General features: G+C 37.4%; 2 protein-coding genes across 3 annotated transcripts in view; one reads left to right on the top strand and one right to left on the bottom strand.

Annotated features, from left to right (window-relative positions):
• Window positions 1-1,150: 1,150 nt before the first annotated feature.
• On the bottom strand, window positions 1,151-20,588 carry RIBC2 (RIB43A domain with coiled-coils 2). 2 transcript variants are annotated; one of them, XM_087766110.1, is made up of 8 exons: window positions 20,213-20,448; window positions 16,489-16,570; window positions 14,583-14,927; window positions 13,794-13,912; window positions 8,199-8,426; window positions 6,483-6,649; window positions 5,377-5,491; window positions 1,151-1,424 (listed from the first exon to the last, which is right to left on the bottom strand). In XM_087766110.1, exons 1-7 carry the CDS (start codon window positions 20,327-20,329, stop codon window positions 5,410-5,412), a joined length of 1,140 nt encoding a protein of 379 aa, XP_087622236.1. In that variant the 5' UTR covers window positions 20,330-20,448; the 3' UTR covers window positions 1,151-1,424; window positions 5,377-5,409. The 2 variants fall into 2 exon arrangements, with proteins under 2 accessions (XP_087622236.1, XP_087622237.1); XM_087766111.1 differs by lacking the exon at window positions 1,151-1,424 and having other exon boundaries at window positions 3,455-5,491; window positions 20,213-20,588.
• A 114-nt stretch (window positions 20,589-20,702) lies between these two features.
• The window catches only part of SMC1B (structural maintenance of chromosomes 1B), a 40,724-nt gene continuing 37,795 nt past the window's right edge, over window positions 20,703-23,631 (top strand). The window contains exons 1-3 of the mRNA XM_087766878.1: window positions 20,703-20,835; window positions 22,503-22,691; window positions 23,239-23,351. Of these exons, the coding sequence (XP_087623004.1) occupies window positions 20,727-20,835; window positions 22,503-22,691; window positions 23,239-23,351 (411 nt within the window). The 5' untranslated portion in view covers window positions 20,703-20,726. The remainder of the gene's footprint in view (window positions 20,836-22,502; window positions 22,692-23,238; window positions 23,352-23,631) is intronic.

The following is a 23,631-nucleotide window of genomic DNA, read 5'->3' as shown; positions in this document are numbered from 1 at the left end:
TAACAAAATGGACAGTAACAGGTTGCCAGGAATGAATGGTCTGCTTTGAAGGGAAATAACTGATGAAGTCCCACAAGCCCTTGTCCTAGGTAAAATGCTATTCAACATACTGAAAAAGGAGGTAAATATTGTGATCATATACTTCACTGCTTAACTAGCTGATACCACTGAGGAAAAAGCTCTCTGAGTTAGAGTTCTATGAAAATGCATCTCAGTGCTCAACAATGGCCAAGAAAACAAAACAGATGTTGGGATTATATGGAAATATACATATATATACACACACACACACACACACACACTACGGAAAATATGGAATAAAACAGAAAATATCATTATTACACAATCTTCTGACTCCCTCATCTCAAAAAGGTTATATAGTAAAATTTTTAGAAGTACTGAAATGGGTAATGAGGGCTAAGAAATCTATGTGACAGTTTTTTAATGAGGAATAACTGAACTAAGACTAAGGATTCTTCAGCCTAGAAAAAGGAAAGATTAAGCGGTGATGTGACAGAGGTCTAAAAAACTGTAAAGAATACAGGGAACAGCTGTTCATCTTTTAAAAATATTTTCATAAAAAGATTAACAAGCACCAAAGGAAGCTTGAAGATGTCAGACTCAAAAACAAACAAACAAACAAAAGGTATGGATTATGCAACAATACATCCTGGATGCTAAATGTGTGTAGATTCAAAAAGCGTAAGACTTTTCTATCACAGTTACTAAATGTGATAACAACCACCTATAGCTCTGTAAGTCCCTAAGACAGTTTGCTGGAAACTAATATTCCTTCATCAAAGAGAGGATAATGACTTAGTTGGATACATATTCCATCACATTTCTTAATCCCTTTTTAGTGAAAGGGATGGAAGAAGGGTAGCCATACACAGAATTTCAAACTCATTTGCTCACACCAATTACTATCATTTCAAAGACTTAACTATGCACTTTGCACTACATCACAAATAGTGAGATACACCAAAAAATACATCTCATTTACATGTATAATTAGGTAGTTCATGTTCCAATGAAACACAAAGATTTGTACCAATCCAATTTAAACATTAAAGAACCACAAACATATCCAAAACCACTGACTGCCATAAGAATCTTTTACACTAAGAATTTCCTTGGGTCAGAGCTTTGCTCCAGATTTAGCATGGAGAAATTCCCCACAGCAGGGAGCAAGGTCACTTAACAGACATCGATGGCTTCTACAACAGCCAGAGTAATTTTGTGTTTTCTTTCCCTGAAAATAATCACCATTATCCTACTCAACAGCATCATGGACTAGCATTTTTCTAAGATGCATGTAAATTCTATCAATACCACTTTCACTCTTCACCCCTTTACCTGCCTGCTTATGTTCATCTGCGGATCCAATCTTCTTTTTTGGTACATGAATCTTGCTTACAGCAAAACTAAAAGCAAATACAATTATATGAGTGAAATTATATTATGAGGTATAGACAGTGACCTGCTCATGAAAGTTATAACTTGCCTTTTCAGTGTGAAAATAATACTGTCAACATTTAATATGTGATGTTATGGAAGTATAAACTTTGAAAATTAAAAGCAAGTAGATACTGTTAAAAGGATGTCCCAGATGTAACTCAGGAAGTATACAGCAACATTAGATTAAAACAGATGAGAGAATGAATAGACCAGGCAGGGAATAATCATTAGCCTTGAGAGTATCAGCTAGGCACATTTTGCTGTCATTAACATCCATGAATTCAATAGTATTAGAACCTTTTTTTTTTTTTAATGTCTCTATAAAAAGATCAGTTTCCTTCTAGCCTCTCTTCAGAGGAGGAAATAAAAGTTCAGCTATCACATAATATACAATATTCAAAGAAATGTAGCTTAATATGAAAATGCCTCTAATATGAAATGACTTACTCTTCAGTAGGTCTTCTAGGAAAAAGTGAAAAGCTTTTGTGCATACACTGTATGAAATTATTCAAAATACCAGTGTAAAAAATCCCAAGAAAAAGTAGAACACTGGACTCAGTTCAACCACTGTAACTTCTTTTTTAAACTTTAAATACATATCTTTTCCCAGATTATTAATCCAAATCCAGTAGTGCAGAAAACTGTCATACAACCAAAGTTTAAAAAAATTTAAAACACAAGTTTAAACATGATAGGGACTGATCATCGTTTTCCTCCCTGAAATCAGATCCTAGCACGTACATCTTTCCCGAATTACTTCAGTGATGCTCCATGAAGACCATTTAACATGTGGACAAGTTTGTAGTACCTGCATCTAATTAATCTGGCTAATTGTTAAAACAGTAACAGGAACTGATGAGTGTTAGGTATTTTTTATGCAGTACTCTCAGGTTTTTTTTTTAAGTTTTTTTAAAAAGGTGGAAAACAAATATAAATTTTTTAATAAAAAGATAGTTGCCAGCCCTCTAATTCCAACAGCTGTACTTATTCCAATTAGCTGTCCAGATCCTCATACAGAAGATACTGTGTTTTTCACTGCTGTATTTATTAGAAATATCTACAAATATCACAAAGAAAAGATGACCTCAGTAATGGAATCCAACAAACACTTTCAAACAGCACCTATAATCAGTTAATGCTCTTTTAATACAACTTTTCTACTTACTTCAATACTCACCAGTAAAATTTAAGAGTGATATTTCAAAAGCTGAAGATACCAATCTGCGTCTTGTTTGTTATATAGCCATACAGGTTTAAGAAGTTCCTGCACCTCAACCCTTTATTATCACCTACTCAGTTGAGATATGCCTACTGAAAACATGGCTTGCTTCGGTGCAAAATAAAATAAGTTGGTATAAAATATCAATAACAATTAATCAGACCTTTTTCACATTACATTAAGAATGTCCTCTACAATTTGATTGTGCTGCTTTTTTAACATCTACATTAAATTTCAGTTTTTGTATTCTGAAACAACAGGTAGAAAGTAGCATGGTTGTTCTGGCAAATATGATTGATGATGCCTGAAGTCTTCCAGGGAATTTAGTGATGCCTGATCCTACCCAATTATTGAATTGTCAGTCGTCTTATTTGAATTTCTATCTAAAGGCTTCTTTGTAGTATAACTTAGAAACCTATCCTTTTTGTAACTTCAGATAAAAAGTTTTCAAGCAAGTGAGTAGGTAAATACAAAAAGGCTTTAATCATATAGTCCTTCCTTAAGGAAGCTCAAATGTCATCTGACTTGGTCTAGCATATTTAGTTAAACTGTACAGCTGTCATAAAGTCTGTAAACACCTACTCACACGAGCTGGACAAATGAAGACAACTTCATGAACTTTTCAACACTTTATTCATTATTCTGTCAGGTAACTAAAATGTTAGTTAAAAAAAAAAAAAGTCAGAGCTTGAGATATTCAACACAGATCAAAACCAACCTTAGTTAAATGAAAACTACTATAGATAGCCTATTGTTTTATCCTCCCACCCCATTTGATGGCCTTTCTATTCTAAGACAAGTAGTTGCACTCCTGAGATTGTCAATTTAATACAGTATTTGGTAATACTTCAAAGACATCCAGCCATGTGTGAATCCCAGTCTAACAAATAAATCAATCTCTAAATGCTATCACATTAAATCTCTTGAATACCATCCCTTCTTACTTCTTCATAGTCCAGCTCATCATTAACGGTGCAAGCATGGTCGTCTCTCAGCTTTATCTTCTAACTTTTCTGAATAGCACATTCTTCAGTTCCTGTTTTCAGCCATACTGCTTTTCTATGTAGTTTCTATCCATACTACAATTAGTTCCTAGTTATTAGTTATTATATTAAAACTGAGACATATCTTTTTGCTATGGGTTATTCTGGTCCCAAGACACTTCTTTACCCATTTTTATATTCTCCTTACTTGATTTTCTTCCTCCTCTCCATCTAGAGGGATTAACATAATGGTCTCTTCTTCCAAACTTCTGTTGTAACTACCTGGTTCCAAATGGTAATTAGTCCTATCAGCCTGATCCCACAGGGCCACTCTTTCGGCTGAGCAAACAGAGCTGTTCAAAGAGAGTCCCCTTTCAAGGTATGCAAACAGACCTGTTTGAATAGTCCCCTTTCAAGGAATGCTTCCTTCTAACATGTCAAAATCCTCCTAATAATAGCTATCTTGAGAACTATGCATTCTTCATTATTTTCACAAAGATGAGAATGGCTCATTAGCGTTTACCTCAGCCTCAGTTTCTTTAAACATCTTTCCTACTTAGCTTAGTGCAGTCATCTTCACACTGTTTCATCAGAATTCGAAGTTACCACTTATCCTGATACGAAGAACAATCAGAGGACTCCATGCCAATATCATCAGGATGTTTTTACTCCAATATTTATTTCAGAACCTATTCTCATAAATGGCCTCTATTTTTATTACGGGTTCACAATGTCTTAGAGGTCTTGGATGTTTAGTTGGATCTCTGGTCATCTCTCTCTCTTTCTTCTGGTTTACATCATTAAGTCTTCTAACCCTTTTTTCAGTCCTCTGTATGTCATCTTTTTCCCTTCTGGATTTCATTTTCTGGATATCTCCATCATCTATTTCTCTTGTGCAGTTAGTTTCTTACATTGCTTCTCCATATTTTCTTCTCATGTGCTTCACTTGCACATTTTTCAAATATCATTGACTGGCTCTTCCACTGCTAAGTCAATTCTGTAACCAGATGCCCTTATATTTTCTCTGTTATTTCTAATGAGTGATGGTGTATGTAGGAATACTTTCCCCCACACTTTTCCCCATTTACTATAACACACATTCCATTTCTGTGTCATGCCTCATTGCTATAATTACCTTGGTAAATATCCACATCTTCTCTTCTTATTCCTACTATTCAGGAAATAAAAGCAATACTTCTGAACCAACTTGTCCATTTCTTCCTCTTTGCTTGCTTTTGTGTCCCGCTTTTTTTACTTTAAAAAACAAAACAAAAACAACAAACCAAAGAAACCCCCCCAAAAAAACAAACAGAAAACTTTCTGCCTAGGTCATCTTTCTTCTCTCCTATAGAATCTGCTAAGTGTGCATCACCTGTGATCTATGTCAGGCAGTATACCCCTCTGACCAAGTTGGATTAAGTAGCATTGTATTTTAAATTGTGATTCCTTTCCAGAAAATGATTTCTAAAGGCATGGATAATGTAAATATTACAGTTAAGCCTGAGACACAATAGCCAACCTACTACTGAATCTACTAGTACTTTTTAGAAAAACAATCAAGTTTAAAAATTATTACAGTGTTTTCCTCTTCTTAGCACAGATGTGGCCTAGCAGACTGTCCTTTAGTTTGACTGCACTGTTTGAACACGGTAGGGAACAGATGAAAATAATAAAACATGGGATTGCACAATTAAAAATTTTAATATGTCTACATACTTCTGTACATTTCAGGTTGATGTCTCCAGAATGTCATCGGCTGGTTGTATTAAACTGTGCATAATACTGGCTTGTTGGAGAATTTGAATATGCTTCTTCTTTAAGATAAATGTTCCTAGCAATAAATTAAAAAAATGCAGTTAGTAAATGTTTTCTCATTATAATATAGAAGTAACCTGAGAAACCTAAAGAGAATATAAGGCATAAACACTCATAAGTACTCATTAAAATTCAGAATTATTATTAGAAATGGAATTAAATATAACTAGATCTTTTTCTTCAAAATGAATGCCATGCCTTAATATAGGAAACTTTTTCATCCTAAAATAACCTTTCAAAAATCTCACACTGAAAAACTAAATTAACACAATTCCAAGTGTTTGCTTTCATAATAGGAAAGCACCAGGTACTGGAAATTCTTTTGCAAAATGTATGTATGCATGCATGATGGAAGAAAGAGGGGGGAAAAAAGAAAGAGGGGGGAAAAAACTGCAAGACTAGAACACCAAATCACTTGGTTTGATTTTTTTTTCCTTCACATATTATCTTCCTCCTTTCCCATTACAGCAGACACGAGACCTGTCCACCAAGACATATCCAGTGGTTCGCTAAAAAAATCATCTAGTTTTGTCATACATAATGGAAAAGCTCCATTTGTGCCATTAGCCTGACCCTGAGCTATCAGAAACTGGCAGTTCTACTGAAGTCAGTGGATACCCATCCTTTTTTGTTTCAGAAAACTAAGGTAAATTTAAGAAACACGTACTGTTTTGCACTTGATAATATCATTTTCTGCATAGTTAATTATGTTTATTCTCTGTTTTGCTATTTATATAAACCGTCTGTTGTGAGTGGAACACAAGAATTCCAGCTACTAATCCATACACGTAAGTCAGTAACGATCATAATCTACTCTTTGAAGATTGTTTAAATAATACTGAAAAACACACTTAAGCTGAAGTGTTGATTTTTTTAAAAGTATAAACTTGTTACAAGTTTATAAAAAAGTAACAAACAATACAAGTAAAAAAGCTCTTTGAAAGCCAAGCTTTGTGTTAAGTGTAAAGAGTTTTATTTGAAAAGAAGGAAACTCCTATGGTACTTACTTTGATTTCTGCTCCTGAGATAGCTCTGCATTTACGTTATCTAAAGCTTGGCGGCGTTCCCGATTCTGTCGTTGTTGATGCCGCTCTAAAACCAACTGTGCTCGTGCAGCCTGTATACTTTGCCTGTCCCATTCAGCATCTCTTCGGCGTTCTTCCTCTTTTAGTCTCTATAGCAGTGGAAAAAAATGCATCATTTTCCTCTTTGTTCAAGGATGAGACAGTATATATAAAGTCTGACTGGTAAATTAATCCATGCTTGCCTTTACTGAACACTAGGGGTAGCATTTGAAATAGGGAGAAGTGGTAAGCGCTTCCAACACATGGGTAGGAGCCCATGCATTAGGCAGAAGTAAGATAATGCAGATGAGAAAGCTGTCCTTTTCCAGGGAGCAAGACAGACTCCTACCTCTGCGCAACGTAAGAAAATTAGGATCTGCTGCCTGGCAGAAGTAAGTTAATCAGTAGATTACTATTTCTCTCTGACATATTAGCTCTCTCTAAAAACCCAGAGCAGCAAAACAGGTTTGTTTTGTTTTTGTTTTTAAGTTCTTGTTAGTAAGAGTTGTAACTTGTTGAAGTCAGAAGTTAGTAGTCATCAGTACAGCTCACAATATGTGTAATAACTGAGCCACCAACACCAGATGAGTAGATACAAACTGTTTTTTCCACTGCCCCTGTTGTACTACCACTTCCTCACTTGTCTGACATCACATTGAACTGATTCAAGAAACCAGACCTGCAAAAAAACTCACTGTTCTTGGTGGGACTCATTTTCTTCCAGCTTAACTACCTGAATGGGTTCACCATAGCATCACAGGACAGCCAGGAAAATGACAGTTCTATCTTCAGCTTTAATAACAGCAGTAGATGAGACATAGTGTAGCATATGGTATTGTAGGAATTAAAAAATAAAATGGAACAGCTATTCATTAGCTGTTATGAATCCAGCCTCTGCACTGAATGAGTTAAGTAGCTTCCTATTTCACAATACCTGGGCCTGTACACTCGTGACTGCCTAGGAAGGGTATATTTCTTCATTTTGACTGCCTGCTTCCACCCACCTTTAGAGCAGCAATTCTTAGCAATATTTAGTTTTTCTATTCTAATTCTATCCCAGAGCATGGCTCATAGTTGTGTGGGATGGTAGAAAGGAAATTCCATTGCATTCATGAACTTGTAAGACTATGAAATATGCATGAGCAGGATCACTGGACCTGCTCTGTTTGTCTTGCTTGAGTACCCTTGAGCATGAGAACACTGCTCCAGCCTGCCCTGCTCTCACCCTCAGGTCCTGGCTCTTCTTCCCCTATGGAGCAGCCCACTTTTGCTCATCCCTTGCAGGCAGCTCATACAGTCTCAAGTCCCAAACTGCACCATGAAGCCTGGCTCTCAGGCTGTGTAGGACCTTGCTCCTCAGCTGGACCACCATGGACCATGCCCCAAGATCCCCCAGGCCTCTTGGCCCTGGGCTCCACAGCAACTGTCCTCCCAGCCCAACTCCAAGGCTCCAGCCCCCTCCTGCTGCTCCATGACATTTCCCAGTTGCTTCAGAGACACTGTGCTCAGTTTGATTGATTAAAGTTTGGGTAAAATTCAGATCAGTAGAAAACACAGTCTTATAATGGGACACGCAGGGCAAAAAATAATATTTTCTTCTACATTGTCTATAATATTATTACAACCAGGAATACAGAATGTGCACATAAGCTTAAATACCAGTTTCTCCAGAACTTGTTGCTGTTGAGAGTACCGGATTGCCATCAGCTGATCCTGATTCATTCCCTTCCATCGATCTGTGATCACACGATGTCTACCAAAGGAACTGACTGCTTGTTCAGGGTTTTCAGAAAGTAAGTCTCCTTGAAGAAGGCTGGAAATTTCATCCATGTCATCTTTCATTTTTTGATACTTTTCCAACTTCTTTCTCTCAGCTACTTCAGCAGCCTAAATTCAGTGAAAGAAGAGAACTGATAGTTTTGTCAAGAGAAAATATTAACTAAGGGATGCAACAAAGTTAGCACATCATAACAGATTTCCTTCCAACTTGCATACAGTTGTCAACAGCATCACATATGACTACTATGATCATGGTCTTTTTGGCTAAGATTGAAAATCTATTAGTATACATTTCTTTAATGTTGTGATATCACATACAGCAAGTAATTTGGGGAAAAATAATTTTGTTTTATACGAAAAGCCAGAATTAAATAAAAAATAATTTCACGTTTATCCACAAGCAAATACCAGTTGATATTTGGAGGCCAGACACAATATGGAAGAAATTTACAATAAAAATTTACAATCTAGAATCACTAGCCTTGATATGTATTACATATCAAATCTACGTGGAGAGCATGGTTAAGCACTCCAAACAAACAAACAGATAGGAGAGGCCTGTGTTAAGCCTGAACATGCAGCCTTGAATCTGTTCCCTTTGCTGATGCAAAATGCAAACTTGAATCATATTATGTGAATATATCTGTAGTATTAGAAATTATAATATGCATTTCCTATGGAAATCACTGTTCCTAAGGTCCACTCTAAGGTCACAGTCAACTATTCAGAGGAAATTTTCCCTTATAAAACAAAAGCAAATATGATAATTTTACTTCAAAGTAATTACCTTCCAAAGAAGAATTAGACTAAGTAAACTAATTCAAGGTAGAATGATAATGTTATGCATCATCCATTTCTAATCCTGTCTCATTCTTCTGTAATGCGTAAACTAAACCACCTGGAACAATGCACAGTGCCGGCTTCCATCTGGACAGAGGACAGGTAATCTTCTTGCTAGGGCACAAAGAGCACAGGTTGCCAGGCCTGTCTCTCCCATATGTAGCTTTACGCATATATCCTGACTGGAACAGATCAGTGGGATACCTATCTCTCCAGTTTGTCCAAGATTGTCTCATGCTCTGTTCAAAAATCACTGGCTTGAGAATATTCACTTTACAAGTAAAGTGGAACAGCTCTGTACTTTTCTTGCCAATTAGTAGTTCACTGGGTGGCACTCACGCGTTTATGAAGTGGATGAGGACAAATGAAAAATGAAGGGTTATGCATCAAAGAAGTCATAGCAGGTAAAATAGTCTTCTGTGGCATATAAGGTGAAGTTGAAAATTAGTATGCAGAGTACCTAGAAGATATAAACAACTGAGAATGACAGGACTATCTAGACACACGTGTGGGAACCTGCTCCTTTGCAAATGTTATGGAGAAGAATCCTAACTTAGCAAGCACAGTGATCTATGCCACCAGAAGAGACTGCTAACCTGGGTTTCTCTCTACATTTATATTGATGGACTTCGAGTTTGGATGACAGCAGTTCTCCCAAGCAACAGGCCTGGAGACTGTCAAAAAGCGACTTCTATTTGCTGCAAGTAAACATGGACAACAACCTGTCAGGGATCAGACAGAAGAAGAAATAACAAATACTACTAAGTACCATATCCTAGATTAATGAATTCCATGGCTGAAAACAGACTTGGGGCTTTCATTAAAATAACAAAAGTATTTGATGTGCAAACAAACTAATAAAAGATAAATTAATTTTTTTAGAATTATAAATGAGCTAAGCCACAATTCAACTTAGATGATGCAGAAAACTGTATTTAAAAATACTTACCAGCCATCTAATAGGAATGTACACCTTACTCTAGAGCAAGAAAAGAAACCTCTACTTTTAGACAAATGGAAAAACTCAAGCAAAACAAATTTAAGTGGCAAAACTTCAGCTTCAGATCTAGTAATTACTGGCTCTGCCATCATAACATGGAATAACATGTTGGAAACTAAAGGCCACATTTTCATCTCACTGAAGTCAGCGAGTACAATTTTTACCAGAAGTTTCAAGCAATTTTTTTATCCAAAATGTGTTTCCCTGAAGTTTTTTTTTCTCCAGAAGAGTCAATAATAACTTGAGAGGAACTACGACATTACAATTTCCAAGAAAAAAGAAAGAAAAAAAAAAAATCAAAGATTTTCAATCATCTGACATTTTTGGGACACTGAACCAGAATATCTGAGTATGTACTTTTAGCTTATTAACACTATGAATTGAGCGATTATTTTTAGTTCTGAAAATGCTCCAGAGTAAAACACATTTAGCAGAAAGTCACGTTGGATGGACCTTACGTAATTACTGGCCTATGATGAAGAATTATTGAAGCTTAAAATGTGTAATTTTTGTTTAGATCACTTTATTAATGTCACTCCACTGTGATCTAGCAACAGAATCAAAAAAGGCACTTAGATCTTGTAACCCTAGCCTTCTCAGTAAGAGGGAGAGCCTGAAATTTCTGAGCTGCCTGGGAATCTTCCTGGAGGAAACTCCCAGCTCTATGCATAGCCATGTATGTAGCACTACTATGCAATGATTAATGACACTGCAAAAGAAAGATTTTAAACTCAGAAGATTCATCAGATTTAACCTATCAAGTCAAATCCCTAATAAAACATTATTCATTGGTGTAGCACGGAAAAAAAAAAAAAAAAAAAAAAGATGCACAAATACGTGCTCCTTCATTTCTGTTGATTTGTGATCCAACATTATATATCTTCCCAACTACTAAATGCTTCCTTATGCTGCTGATTCAAGTCATAAAGCAAAAGAAGAAATGCACATAGAAGCATTACGAGGCCAGGACTTCACATGCTTAGAATAACACCAAGTCTCAAGTGTGTGAGGAATTAACTGCTGCCAGCACAGGACTAAAGGAATGTGCAGCTTCTGAAGTCCTTATCACTAAGTCACAAAGCTCACAGATGATCAGACTGACCTATCCAGGGTCTTAGGAACTTGTGAAAGAAGTATTATTAATCTGTATAGTAAATACAATTCCTTTGCCTGTATTATACAGATACTTATCTCACAGTAGAGAATTGCACATCCAGCGCATTCAAGCTAGGAACTTCTGCTTAGCAAGGTCTGTTAAAAATCAGTACGTGCACTATGTTTCCTCATGCCTGGAAATGTTGTAAAAATGTTGAAATATTGATGATTCTAGACATTGAATATCAAGAATAGGATGTAAGTGATAAAAGATATTTGCACAGCACACTTCATAGAATGATAGAATGTTACCGTTCTTCTACATTTAGGCACTCAAATATGTAATTTCAGGTGAAAAAAAGGCTCCATGGTTAATACAAATACATAATTTATTCAAAGCCTGAAAAGCTATTTCTCTGAAGTGGCTTCTGGCTCCTAAAAGCATAATATTGAGGGAATAAGGAACCAGAATAATGCCATCAAATGTCCATGATAAGAACATGATCAGGAAAACTATCAAGCTGTTGTGGTATGCCCAGGAATAAATTCTAAGGACATAAGGTCTGTAAGATCGTTAACAAGTCTACAAATATGAAGTCATTAGATTAGAGATCCTCTGTAATCACATCCTCTCATTTTCCTAGCATTATCTACAAAGTGTCTTGGAAAGGATTCAAGTCCTGTTCTATATAAAGCAAGTAGACTCTTTCTTTCTGATTTCAAGAACACAATCGGTATATCTATGACTGTACTGCTAAATTGGGCATTCCCAGGTGTTATTACCCTTAGTGAGGAACCTCTTTCTACAACACGAAGACTCTGCTATGGAATCACACAGAAGTGAAAAATACATATTCTAGTCAGGTCTCTGGGTAGCCTTCATTTCTGTTACCTGGCTTGCCAAATTAAAATTATTACTACTTACGCATGAATGATTTCAGCAGCAATAACTGACAGTTTAAGATAAACTGTTTAATACATTTGAGGTCAGATACAGAGATTTCTTCTGTGAAGTTCATTCTCAGGCTGAATGCCTTGGGTTTTCTCTCTTGGGAAAAAGATGTCTAGAAAATCCCTCTGTAACATAGCTTTCTTTAAAACACAACATCACTAAAAGGCCTGGCAACCTGAAATCTCTAGCTTGCATGTTTAATAAAGAAAAGCAGCAACAGTGCCGGCACATCATTTCAGAGAAAAAGAAGAGGTTTTTTTCAACCATTCAGCAAAAAACGGAAACGCTGAAAACAGTATCGTGGTCTGGGGGGAACAAAAAAAAAAAAAAGTAAACTTAACTAAATACCTCAGAAAGAAAAAGAGTTGCAAGCTGTAACTCCAATCTATACAACATAGCAAGGGACAGTAAGAACTAAGAGGAGACTGTTGCCCCAAGCTCCATTATCATGCCCTTATGTTAGAAAAAAGAAACAGCAAGTCTTTTTTATATATTTAATATGCACACCAGTTGAGTAGAATGCATATGCCTGAACATTAAAAACCACACACACACAAATCTCCCACCCCATCCCCAAACCCTGTCACAAATTCAGGAATTTTTACATGGAATCAATTGATATGACAACTATTTGGGATACTACTGCTACCCTAAGTGCACCAGCCACTTAGGGTACTTTTGTGGCTCTTCATATAAAATACTGTTCAGTAGCCATGACTTCAAGGAACAAAAGCCTTTTCAATTGCCTTGGGCTATCAAAAATAAAATTATATGCCAAATGTGCCCTGAAAGGCTCAAGCAACACTTACACAAAGACTTGCACACTTATATACTTAAACCAAAAGATACCATACTTGATGTAGGTAATTCTAATGTGGCTTATTTTGATGTGACTAAATAAATTTAAAGCTAAGTCACACCAAATATAGTTTAATCAAACTAATAGCGTCCATGTAGCCCTTTGAGCTGTACGTATAAGCTGAATGGAAAAAAAAAAAAATCTGTGCAATAAGATAAAGAACCGGAGCATGACAGATAATGGTACCATGACAGATAGAGAAATGTTCATGTCATGTTTCATTAGGTTCCAAAGCATGCTTGGTAAACAACCAAGAGACATGTACACAAATATCAAGGAAGCAGCCAAAGTGCCAAAAACAGTGGTTGTAATTAATGTAAGTAACGAAGACAAAAAGCTACTGGTAGTAATGTTTCCACACAAGCAAAAAGAAAAGCAAGGTGACACAGCTAAGATTATCCGATGACTGATATGAAACCAGAAAGACGCATGGGAGGCTTTTGCTGTAGCCCAGTTTACAGACTAAAAGTCCCTGAGAGATTGGGAAGTTGTTGCTGCCCTCTAGTCAGCAAGCTGAGAACCAGGAGGGAGAATTTTGACAGAGGGTAACTAGATAGAGGATAGCTAGATCCTTGGAGAGGACAAAATGATAAATTCTACCTTCCAATTACTGAAACAACTTTGGAAGTTAGGTGCTAAGAAACCTCTGTGAAAACATCATTACATCTTATTTTCCTTCTGTGCCTCCACATTTTTAAAAACAAACAAACCAACCCAATATTAATTTACCTGGGTTCTATTGAAATTTTTAGTAGCTGCACAAACAGCACGCCTGTTTTCTTCTTCTTTTCGTTGTTGCTCCATAGTCTTTTGGTCAAGTTCAATCCTATTCTTGTCATAAAGATCATCTAAATTAGATTAAAATGAAATTTAGTCAATATTCAAGGACATGATGTGACATATGAGTAAGCCACTATAAGACAGAGAGAGAAAAAGACAGACAGACAAGTTACAGATACAGTAAGCTGAATTACATAACTATTGCCAAATCCTACCACCAAAGCTTTCCATCTTGGAATTTCATGTGACTCATGGAATCAGTTTATTATGTAACCCATCTTGTCTTAACAGTTAGACAAAGTTAAAATGAAAAAGTATGTTAAGGACTGCATAAAAAATGTTTCGTAACAAGCTACAAAAGAAAAATCAGTATTATTTTGTCTGCTCTAGAACAGTAAAGATCAAAAACTTTGATCTGATGAAGTAAACATGCCATCTAGCATGCAAAACATAGACGGTTTTTCAGAATGCTCTGATACTTGATTTGAGGCGTAAAACAGAAACGAAACCTAGGTAATATTACAATCATCACATGTTATTAAACATAGATTTCTTAAGTGAGACATTGAATACATTACAGCTTGTAAAGTAAAAACTGCTGCAGTGTTTCTAAAAGTCAAATATTGAATATACTAAACTACTGCTATGTCAAACTGAAACAATAGGCTATACCGTATTTTTGTCAGATACATCAGAATGTCAGAAAAAGCAGATTAAAACATTATGTTCTTTTGTTACCCTCAAATTTTTGATCAGCTAATGCATTCTTCCAGTCTCTCTGTTGCTGAAGAGACCACTCTCTTAACTGCTCCTTTTGAAATTTCATCCTCTGATCATAGTTTAAGTCTTCACCCATAAACTTCTGCAAGCCAGATACAGTACATCGAGGATCATTATCTGAAAGACGAGCAGGTCTATCCTTCTTCAGGGCTTGGGGATCAGACAGGTCAAATTCTCGTCTTGTTTCTGGCTTCTGAAAATTCTTCTGAAATTCAGTGATAGCCTTATTTATGTTTCTGATATCATTTTTCTGTCGTTCTTCTAACATACACATCATCTTGTCATGTTGCTTCATTTCATTAGCTAGAGAAAAATGAACACAATAAAAATACAACTCTTAGAAGTGCACATGTGTCACGGAAGTACACATGTAAGATGGAAAATAACATTTTGAAAAGGAATAAATAGAATATAAGTTGTCAAACTTTTATACCTTAGGAAGGAGTATTTGATCTATGAGTACCAGCCCAGCAAACACTCTAATGTTAGTAATATTTATTATATTTACTTATAAAATACTTTCAGTTTTTTAGGTATCAATTCTCTTAATGTTACAATAAAATATATGCACATAAAACAAAGACAATAATAAATACTTCTAGAACTATGAGGTTTCATTTGATTAAAACTTGCAGCAACACATGAAATGTACTGTATACTAATTCTTCCCATTTATTCTTAGTTTACAGTTACAACTGAAATACATTAAGTTGCTTATTAAGAAACAAAGAAAAATCAGGCTCCCAATGAAAGGAATATGGATAGTTATTTCATAGTTCCAGTGATTTTTCTAATCATAGCACTAAAATAATTGGCTGACACTAACAGTTTTTAAAGACCTTAATAGCTCTTGCCCATTTAATCAAAATGCTGTAATTGATTTAAAGAAAAACAAAAACAACCAAAAAAACCCCCACCCAAAACTAGCCATTTTAGCCATTTAAATATAATTCACAAGAAAAGATCATTTCCTCTGTTGCCAGACGACACACGGCTTCTGGCAGTTTCCTAGGAGTCAGAGTCTGACAGGTATTCTGCCAGGAAAATCACAAGCAGCCGTAGAAGCACAGCATGGAAGCTGGCAGCTCTGTTCTAGCTCTTCCTGAAACCCACAGAGAGCTCAGTCTGTGGGACCTTTTCACATGATACCACAGGAAAGCATTCAAAACACAGAGGGCCACAAAGGGTTTTGAGGTCAGGGGACACGGCTGAAATATTTGTTCGGCTACGTGTTCTGACTCAGCAATGGCTCCTACGTACAGTCCTGTTGTACATGACTCATGCTTCTAGCAATAATAATCTATAGAGGATTCTATAGAATCTATATATTCTATTGAAGAATGGCCAGACAGAACATGGGCTTACTCTACAAGAAAGCAATCAAACAGATTTGCCACTGCTGTTCTGAAAAGAACAATATTAAGTAATTTACGGGTTTTTTTAAAATGCTCCTGTATCTTCAGGTCTCTAAACAATACTATTTGTCAACATTTATTAAAAGAAAACACTGAAAATTCCGGCCTATTAGGAAATGTATAGCAGTTTAATCACGTCAATATAAATCTTAAGATGCTAAGGAAAACACATACTGTACCTATACAAATGTATGAACATAAATAGGACTACACATTATAGTATCCAGTTCGTATGTCTGAATTTAGAGAAAAGCCTACAATTGTGCTTACATATATATATTGACTGATACGTTTATATAGATAGAGCTATATAGCAAGATTCAAGGAGATAGGCTCCATTTGGAAATAAATATGGCAGTTGAAATATATGAAGGGAAAAAGAAAGCAGGAAACATATCGTAAATTACATTTAACTCTTCACAGAAATATCACAGTATCTATGAACATACCAAGTTCTTCATTTCGTGCTTTTTCAGCTGCTTCTTGAATTTTCCTATCCTTGACCTGGGTATCCAATGCATCTTTATCAACCTATTAGAATGAGAAAAAGCAGCTCTTTAAGAGATACTATGTTTGAACAATTAAAAACAGGCATTGTTAAGCTACATTGATTCACAGTTGTACAAGGTAGATATAAACCCACTACCAACAGAGTATATACACATCACTATTTAATGTAGGTAACATAAACAAGAATATTGCTGTTTCTGGATTTTCTTTTTGTTTGCTTGGTTTTAATAATGATAGGTATATTCTTGCACTGAATCAGAACAAAACACCACACTTACATGATATGTAGAGCTATAAATAGAAACATTTTAACCTGCATTACACAGAATATGTTTTCCCCATTATAGCTGTCATTTTTACTTTTTCCTTGTTGTTCTGCTTTCATTTATAAAGCAGGTAAGTATTTTGACAGTCAAGATGACAGGAAGTTGTAATAGTTCAGATTGGAAAAAAAGTATAGATGTTCGCTAGAAGTACATTGAAGAAATAACAGGGAATGGCAAGAAATTTTCCAGTCTTATCTGGTAGAGAGTGGGATTCACGTACTTGCCAAAATACAATATTGGGTGCCATTTGAGATATGTGCAGACATCTACAACGAGCTGACAGACACCACGCATAATATTCACATCCCTGAAGAGTGGTGGCTGAGCAAGGCATAATACCTTAAGGTATATCATCAACTGGTAGCAGCCACCTACATTTTAAGCAAAAAAAATCAAGTCCCATATTTGTTGACAGAAGGTGGCAAATTAATAGGCAGAAACTTGGATTTTATTTCTTCCTTTTTTTTTACTGGTCAAGTCACTTAATGTTTTTAAAAGATTTATCAAAAAACAATGACAAATTTTCAAGAATCTCGTAAACTATTTAGATAGTCTTTGCCTAAAAACTATTCAGATCAAGACAGAAAGACCTAAACAGATCATGGCTGAAAATACACATTGTCAATGCTGTAAAGGACTACTGACTATAGCAATCAGGCAAAGAAGTAAATCTGTAAGCAAGGGTGAAACCTTAAGAATTCTACAGGGTATCATTGTCCAAAACCAATGGTGTCATGGGCATTACATATCAACTCCTTTAGAGGTCTCATTTGGGAAACCAAGCTTTCAATGTAACTATAGGAAATGCTGTTAAGAGAAATTCAATATTACTCCATTAGTAGTTTCTGGCAATAATACAGGTAAGTCAATGTATTGACTTGGGTGTGCAAATTGAGTTATGCTATCAGCTCTCTCCCATTTGAACAGCTCTCACTTGACAAGAATACATCCCTAAACCAACCATTGCTAGCCACAAAGCTACAGGTTTAACTTCTAAGCATTAAAATAACAAATCCCTTACTATGAACAGTTCGAAGCAGCTAATTTCTAATCTACTTGTATTTATGTATAATAGTTCCTATATAAATGGAAAGTAATTTTTCATTTGGACTACTCATCTGAACTCTTTTGGGAAATTACTGAGGACAAATTCTTAAATCTGTAAGTGAAGAGAGCAGTATCTTACTTTTCCATTACTCAGATGAGGAAACAGATACAGAAGTCAAAGTAATAATAAAACTAGTAATAATCAAGGAAAAAAAAAATAAAATCTCGGTTCCCATTCTGCTTTCCAGTCAGTATATTATCTCCATGTTTTTAAACTACTCAATCCCTGCTTAAGGATTTGTGGTGTCTAAGTCAAATAACCACCTTGATTTTTTAATTTTGTCAGAGGCAGTCGCTCAGCTAAACTGGTGAGAGAGAGACAGAAAGCAAAGAATCTAAATCCACATTGGAAATACTGATATAGTATATCTCTGTATAGATTTGTTGACTTTTCATGCTTTGGACTTGGCCTAATTTCAAAGCACAAGAATAGCCCCTTCTGTCAGCAGTCATTGTTCAGCCAATGAATAAGGTACATTGAACGACATTAATCAAAATATTTACAGAATTCCTCCAATGGGCTCTCCTTCATTTTAGATGTTTGTCTCATGTAAATGGATCTACCAAAACCTTTCTGATAGTTCTGCCAAAGTATTTGAGAAAGACCTTCAGATGGTGTAGTTCAGTAGACCTTCAGATGGTGTAGTTCAGTATTGCTCAAAAAAGTACACAGAGATATGCTGATTTTCATTAGCTGAGAATTTATATTTTACATTTAATTCTTGAGACTCTAGAAAAGACTTCTTGCAGAGAAATTATGTGTTTCCTGATGAAGAAAGCTGAACTCTCTTACTATACCCATCCCGCATCTGTTAAAAAAGGTTATTGGCTCCTTCCACTTTATTGTTGGCTACCATATGTGCCATGGTTCTGTATCAGGTGGGCAACCTGTCATGTTCATTAAGTGGGAACTGCTACTTTGCTGTGCAACTAAGATGACTCTTGCATAACAGTCACAGAATAAACCCAAGAGATAAGGTGAAGATATCCTTCCATTAACATGAGACACATTTCAGTACCTGAGACAAGATGGATCAAATTGACATCTGTTGCAGTTCTGCCAGTCCAATGAAGTCAACAGACTGGACTTATTTTCACCAACTCTAAATTTGATTCTACGCTAGTTAATGGTGCAGCACTTATACATGATATATGCATCCGCATAGAGTCCTCAAAATACTTTACAAGCACAATTTAAACTTACTTCACCTCACAGCACTCTCCCTCCACGCACAATATGGAGTCTTAACATGGGCCTTTGGACACATTACAGGAAGATTAAATAAACTATTGCATGCCAAATTTAAATAGGTATAAAATACAGTGTAATTTCCTGACATTCAGAGTGCAAACCACATAGATGACTCTAGACAAAACCCACCAGACTGAAGCTATCATCCCCACAGATCTTCACAGACTGAAGGGCGTTCACATTCTGACATCCACTCCAGGAAAAATGAGACATATCAATTAAATCCATATATATAAACATGGCCTGATGGACCTGTCATATTTTGCCTGACGCAAAATAGGGACCAACTGCAGGATCGCTTTCATCAATAAATTTCTCACAGATGGTAGCTTCTAGTCAGAATCAAGCAGATGAGGGAAGTATCAGCAAAGCAGAGAGGTAAAAAACACCTATTTGTTTACAGCACATGGCGTGAGCTGACTCTGCAGGCTTCTGGCTTACCCCAAAGCAAAGCATACCACATTAACTTAAACTCCTACACAGATATTGAAACACAGGGTTTGTTCTTTCTTCCTATTAAGGAAACATGAAGTCTTGCCCTCGAACCCTACAGCAGGGAGGCACTAATCCCCCTCACACTCCCTCAGAAACACACACACCCCCTGCGACAGCTGCCAAAAATAACTCTGTCGACGATACCTACAGAATTTCAACTCGCTTTCACCAGCAACTTTTTAAAAGCGCCTCATCCATCTGACAGACACAACAGGGCGTTTTCTCCCCGCTTCCCCCCCTACCTGGCACCACGCCGGCTCGCACAGGCTCGTGAGGCGCTGAGGGGGCGCGCGCCGCCCGCAGCCGTTGTGCCGACGGCCTCCCGCCCTCCCCCGGCCGGTACGGCTCCCCCGCTCCAGCCTGCCCTCGGGGTCGCCCCCGCTTTAGACCGGTCTCCTCAGAACACATCGGAGCAGGGGGACGGCGCCATCCCTCCCCGCTGAGCCGCGGCCCGGGTGGCGGGCGGTTGGGCCGCGCCCTCACCCCTATGGTCCGGACTCGCGCGTTGAAGATGCGGCTCTGCCGCTGCAGCTCCCGCTGCCGCCGCCGCTCCAGGGCGGCAGCCTCCTGCAGGTCTCGCTGCAGCGCCAGCCTGCTCATGGCGCCAAGAAAGGAACCGGCCGCCGGGGCTGCCCGGGCGACGGGCAGGAGCGCTGCGCGGCCGGCAGAGCTGCCCGCCAAGAGACCGACAACACACGGCGTCGCGATGGGAACGGGAGCCCCGCCTCTTCCCCGTTTACCCCCGCCCCCTCCGCGCGCGCGCCCTCGCCGCCCAACGTGACGAGGCCGCGTGGCTGCAGGCTCGAGGTGGGCGGCTGTTGAGGGCGCGCCGTCGTCCGCCGCCTGCTGAGGGGAGAGGCCGCGGGGCGCGGAGGGGGTTTTCCCTCCGCCGGAAAACAACCGAGTAAAATACACGCGTTGATTATTTAAGTCTCGTGAGGGAGTGGGAAGTTTGTGGGCTAACGGCCTCAGCTCCTCCTTGCCCACAGCTGCAGGGATGGGTTACCTGAAGCTGCTCGTGATGGAGGATTTCAAGTCGTGGCGTGGGCATCAGGTCATCGGCCCCTTCATGAGGTTCAACTGCATCATCGGGCCCAATGGATCAGGTAGCAGGTTTGGGGGCAGAGGGTGGCTCAGCAGACAGCTGGCTCTGTTTCTCCACTATAGCTATCAGGATTGAGATTTCAGTTTTGGGGTCTTCGACAAGTCTTTTTTTGTGAACACCACAGGCGTGATGGGGTGGAAACACTAGTGGTGCAGGCCCAGGAACAGGGCTGGCATGGCTGCACTGAATGGGTGAGGATGGTGATAGCTTGCCTAGTGAGTAGAGTCACAGGGCTTTGTGGCTCCTGATCTGCCATTGCTTCTTTAATGACAGTATAGATTTTTGCAGCATGGAAGGAGAGAGGTGGGGTGGTTGAAGGAATTTCCATTTCTAGTTGTCTTCTCTTTCCAGCCCTTGTTGAACAAGTGGTTTGCAAACAGCACACCTTGCCTTTGCCACTTCAGTTTGTAGCTTAGCTTACTAAGGTCACATAAAGATATTTTTATTTAATTACTCTGGGTTGTAAACTGTAGCAATGCTTCTTGATTCGAGTCTGTGGTCTTCACCATATGAGTAAATGCCTCTGGGAAAGAGATAGTAGCTTTGCAGGATGGTAGCTGCTTCGTAGTTTAGCCTGCAAGAGTCTTTGTTTGTAGATGTGACTCCCCATTGTTATCCTGTGGGTGCTGGAACTTTTTAAAATTTTATTAACTTCTTCTGAAAGCTCCCTTCAGCAAATGGAATTTCATCTTCTATTTGCCAGAGAACAATACGATGAGAGGTGAGGGTTGTCCTAACAAAGAGCCCCAAGGATGGGCTTAGCATTTGGTCTTAGTTTCCTCCGTCTGCTAATGATTTAGTTTATTATTTAGCTTTTTAGATCCTGTTGTTTCTACACTTATCTAATTGAAGTGAGATCTATGAATGTAACTTTTATTTAGCATTATTATCATATTCTTTATTATCCTATCCCCACTGTTGCATATTGAAAAGTCTCGAAATTATGGATGCTTTACCCAGGTACTCTTCCAGTTAAATCTGAATACATTTTATAGATGAATCTGGGGAGGAAAAATTGTGAATATTGTATAATCTCTGAATTGAGTTTTTTATTTATCTATTTTCCACCTAGTATTGTTCCTTTTATGGTATTTTGGAGAATAAGTCAAAATATTGCTGAAGTAGCAAGGTTGAAGGCAGAAAATAATTAAGCTGTCAACAGAAGCACTCAAGACTAAAGTGGAAAAACAAAAAGAGCATTCAATTAGATTTTTTGTCTAAGAAGTATGATCTGAGAATTTTGCTGTGGTGAATGGATCTGGGAGAGTGCTTTACAACACTGGAGTTCTAGTGGAAAAGTTCTAGTTATGCAATAGAGTGCTTATGCAGCAAACCTCACTGACTGCATTATATAGAGGAAACTACCAAGTAAGGATTATGATGTTGGTTGCTCAGTTTAGATAATGTCCTCTAGAGATGGCTGTGTAAGAGAAATTTGTTCAACAAGGCTGAACAAATAACAAATTAGTTTTGTGATGATTTTTATTACAGACAGGCTTATTATCTGATGCCAACGTGTTACATCTTAGAAATGTGCAATACTTTTAGAATTAGAAATAGAATTAATAGATTTTTGCATTTCTGTATATGTTTTTAGTTAATTGTTAATCAAATGCCTCCATTTCTACCATGTCAAAGCAATTTTTTCTTTTTTTTTTTCTTTTTAAGGAAAATCTAACATAATGGATGCTGTTAGTTTTGTGATGTGTGAAAAGATATCTAATTTGCGAGTTAAAAGTGTTCGAGAACTTATTCATGGAGCACATGTTGGAAAACCAGTTTCTTCTACAGCTAGCGTGAAGATAATATATTGTGAAGAAGATGGGGAAGAAAAAACATTTTCAAGAGTTATCCGTGGTAGGTAGCAGATTCAGTTGCACGTACTTTCTGTTGTCAGATGTATAAAAAATGGAGACCGAGAATATTCAACTTTGAATTTCAGGTGCTGAATATTCTTTTGTATTTGGGTGGATTAAGCCCATGGTTATTGCAATACTTCTTATAGTCCTTCAGTAGCATTTTGATAGCCAAGTGTTATAATTGAAAGAAACATACTGAGGCAAAGTTAAAAATTAAACAAGTGATTAATATATGCTCTTTGCTTTGAACTTTGATCTGTAGGTTTTCACTTGGAATATGTAGATAGTGTAGGCTCTAGAAAATGGGGTCTGACACCTTGCTGCAGGCACAAGCACTTAAGCAGCTGTCAGTATGTTTTGGAAGTATGCAACTAGAATTTTTGTACAGAAAAATGAAAGTATTGAAATGACTAAGGGAATAATTGAGATCTATTTTCTTTTTTGAGGAAATTGCTCAGTTAAATTGTTCCACTAGTTTTGTTCTTTTACTGTGGATTTTGTGGTTTAGCCATTTTATAGTTTGTTTTTTTTCTTTCCTCCTTTAGGCTGTTGCTCTGAATTTTTTTTCAATGATAAATCTGTCAGCCGATCTACTTACGTAGCTGAGCTTGAAAAAGTAGGCATACTTGTCAAAGCTAGGAATTGTCTTATTTTTCAGGTGAGCATTTAAGGTACTTCATAAACAAAATAAAAGCTTCTGAGATTATTTTACAGGAGTACACAGTTATCTATTTGACAGAAAAGAGGGCACTCTTAGCTCATTGCAAGCCAATACATTTTTTTCCTGACCTTGGCCAAGAATTACAAGACTGCAAGATGGAGATAATGGGTTTTGTGTGTACATGAGTGCACTGGTAAGAAGGAAGCTAATCTGGAAGAAATGGAGTACTGGTGTTATTCAGAGTATATAAGAAAATGTGGGTCTCTATTCATTTGTA

Source organism: Nipponia nippon, unplaced genomic scaffold (assembly GCF_047370975.1).
Source record: "Nipponia nippon isolate SJK-2023a ecotype South Korea unplaced genomic scaffold, ASM4737097v1 scaffold_3, whole genome shotgun sequence".
Taxonomy (NCBI): Eukaryota; Metazoa; Chordata; class Aves; order Pelecaniformes; family Threskiornithidae; genus Nipponia; species Nipponia nippon.
This window is presented reverse-complemented; position numbering and strand designations above follow the sequence as displayed.

Bases quoted from the DNA above. Each gene is read 5' to 3' on its own strand.
- RIBC2 (XM_087766111.1), bottom strand. From the start codon at position 20,329: ATGAGCAGGCTGGCGCTGCAGCGAGACCTGCAGGAGGCTGCCGCCCTG. The intron at 8,427-13,793 runs GTAAATTAATAT...CACTGAATTTAG, and splicing joins AAAATTTCAATAGAACCCAG to GCTGCTGAAGTAGCTGAGAG. The intron at 5,492-6,482 runs GTAAGTACCATA...ATTTATTGCTAG, and splicing joins TCTCAGGAGCAGAAATCAAA to GAACATTTATCTTAAAGAAG.